The sequence below is a fragment of the Hippocampus comes genome, unplaced genomic scaffold (assembly GCF_001891065.2).
Source record: "Hippocampus comes isolate QL1 unplaced genomic scaffold, H_comes_QL1_v1.1 scaffold39, whole genome shotgun sequence".
Lineage (NCBI taxonomy): Eukaryota > Metazoa > Chordata > Actinopteri > Syngnathiformes > Syngnathidae > Hippocampus > Hippocampus comes.
In genome coordinates, this window is record NW_017842054.1 from 326,942 (window position 1) to 329,901 (window position 2,960).

The 2,960-nt window shown below is 53.4% G+C and overlaps 1 protein-coding gene across 3 annotated transcripts in view; it reads left to right on the top strand.

Moving 5' to 3' along the window:
• Positions 1-2,531, top strand: part of akt3a (v-akt murine thymoma viral oncogene homolog 3a) — a 32,652-nt gene extending 30,121 nt beyond the window's left edge. For 2 of the 3 annotated variants that reach the window (XM_019860306.1, XM_019860307.1), the window contains one exon: positions 397-1,006. In XM_019860306.1, coding sequence (XP_019715865.1) covers positions 397-482 — 86 coding nt within the window. In that variant the 3' untranslated portion in view covers positions 483-1,006. Of the gene's footprint in view, positions 1-396 lie in introns of all 3 variants that reach the window. The other variant, XM_019860308.1, reaches the window with a different exon arrangement.
• The last annotated feature ends 429 nt before the right edge of the window (positions 2,532-2,960 follow it).

The window sequence follows — 2,960 nt, forward strand, 5'->3', positions numbered from 1 at the left end:
AAGATCGTCGTCGATCCCGACGCGCTCGTGATGGGAAAACGAAGCTTCAAAGGCGCTTGGTGAAGCATCTGTATGTTGGGGACCGGCGGTGCGGGTGCGACGGTGAACGGAGAAGCTTCGTTTCCCCGCCGCTGCGACGCGCGGTGACCGACAGCTCTCAAAGCGAGCGTGTCGGCGCGGTCGCGGGCCGAGACGAGGCCGCGCCTTTTGGGGGTCGAGTCCGAGACCTTCGCCGCGCGGTCTGTCTTGCTACCGCGCCGCAACGCTCCTTTGCCGCGGAGAGAGCCGCCCGGGCCTATTTGTGCGGGCGAAGCGTCCGACTGAGCTGTTCCGAATGACGGCCCGCTGTCTCGCGGTAACTTGTCGCTTACCTCGGTGTCTTTGCGCGCGTGCCAGTCGACGAGGACGGCATGGACTGTCTGGACAACGAGAGACGACCGCACTTCCCGCAGTTCTCCTACTCGGCCAGCGGGCGGGAATGAACGCGGCGCGCCCTCTAACCCCGCCCCCCGCTGTGACATCATCACGGCTGGTCCATGAGGTCCTCGGCGTGGGACGCCCAAAAAGAGAAAAGCGGGAAACCCCCGCAGCTTCCGGACCCGGAGGAATCCACTCCAGGAAGGATTTTGCCATCCCCCCCCCCCAGCCATTTTGTCTCATTCACGCTTCACGAAGGGAGCGGAAGGTACGAAGGCGGGTTAGCCGCTAATGTGATGTCAGCCGGGTGGGACGGCTCCGTTCCGATTGGTCCCCCGCCCCCCCTCTGGCCATCCCCACAACGTACGCGTGACTCGGTTGTAATCTCAGGCTTTTTTTGCACACGTCAACCATATTCTGGGATCGACTGAGCGGGTCCGGTAGGCGGGAGTTGACTCGGGTGCCATCTCCCAGTCGTCGTTGCTGCTATTCCAACATCCGCGTCACGTACTCGTCCTCTTCAACCGGACGACCGCTCAACACATCCATCGCTAGTCGGGCTGGGCCTCTTGACCTTAAAAGAAGCATTTTATTCCTCGATTTATTTATTTATTTGTTTGTTTGTTTGTTTTGATGGCAGCTATCCTGATACCAAACACGTTTTTTTTTCCCCCCTCTCTGAATCAATTTCCAGAGAAGTAGTGGAAGTAAAAAGCCTCATCTTCACAGAGACATCGGAATTGGTTTTCGTTCTTGTTGGGTCTCCAAAAGTCTGAACCAAACCTAATTGTCCAAAAACCAAAGCAACGCTTCCCTCAGGACATGATGTCAATCCACTTAATCCATCCCAGAAAGCCGGAAAGGTGAACAAAAATACACTTTTCGGTCGTCGGCATCGAGAAAATGATGTTTGATCTCCAAAGCAATCAAATGACGAATACATGCTATTTTGATCGCACTTCAAATTGAAACGAAATCGATCAATGACAATGCGGCGTTTTGTTGACCTATTTGTCCCCCAAATCCAAAAGAGAAGCGTTCCTTCCTCAGTTGCCATCGATCTGAGGGGGCTGCCGTGTTGGGCAAGATGGCCTCCTGCCCACAACCCAACCGAACGTCACAGCGACTCTCGTCATCACGTGACCGAGCCCCCAAAACAGCTTTGCGGACTCCCTGCGGGCAATGTGAAAAGCCTTTTCCGCTTGTTGTCTTCTTTCATTTCAAAGTCAAGCTCCTTTTTATTGACAGCCCCGTTGTTCATCGAAGCAGGGCACCTCCACAAGGATCCCGCCTGCCCCCCCCGCCCAGTCAAGCGGAATTACAGTAACCAATGAAATGGAAGTGTGGCCCAGCCCTAACCGCTAGCTAGCGACACATCACACGTTAGCAGCTTGCTAACTTGCTGCTGACGTGGACGCCGGGACACATCCACGTGGATCGAGCCGACAAACCGCTCAAGGATGTCACGTTCTCACGCGAGAGGGCTCCGCGTCCAAGCGCAGCAGTTCCCCTTCTAGCTTTACTAGCCATGATGTGACCGGACAGTGGCGGGGCACCACCACGCCGCCGTGGACGCAAACGTATTGGAATGATGAGGACGACCGCTCCTTGGTCGGAGGTACTAATGGCTTATTTATGATGCCGCTCATCGATGCTCCCCTTTTTTTCTATTTGCCTTTTTTCGATGGACCGACACGCGATTCTACCGGACGAGTCTGTGTGCGATAGGGCTGAGAAAACAATATGGCCGAAGAATGTAGCCGGCCGGCTCTGTCGTTCGTTACCCCCGCCAAGCATTCTTTGTGTATTTATGACTTGTTGGGTGGGTTGTGCGCGTGATCGACACTTTCCCGGGCTGAGGTCCCGTCCGTGGCCGTGACAGAGGTTGCCGGAGAGCGCGGACCTCCACCAAGGCGTTTTTGTTTTACCGAGAGACGTTTTCAGGTCAGAGGGTGGAACCTTTCGATTCATTTGCACAAACCATGACAAATTCACCTCAAGGGTTGCAGGCTTGACATCACCGTCGAGGACAATTGATTGCAAACAGGGAAAATGTGATCCTAACTGTTGAACGGGAAATGGAACGGACCATTACACCGTGCTGCGCAATATCTTGGCTGCGGAGTACGAGTCCGTACATGCTGTCAATGAATTATGCACGACTATGTTGGACAGGGTGTCCCTAATATATGCCTTAAACAGCTTATACACACACACACACATACACACACACACACACACACACACATACACATATATATATATAGTGTGCGCGTGTGTCTCGTGTCTAAAAACAGCATTCCAAAGGTTCCACTCTGCGACTTACTTACTGGCAAAACAGTTCAGAGAATGGATGGATGGATGGATGGATGAATGGATAGTTACACCCCCCCACCCCCATTTAAAAAAAAAAAAAACATTCCGGGCGAAATAATTGTAGGTTTTTTTTGTGCGTCTGACCTTTGAGACTCTTCTGTTGTTTGTTTGTGTGTGTGTGTGTGTGTGTGTGTGTGTGTGTGTGTGTGTGTGCGCGCGCGCGCGCG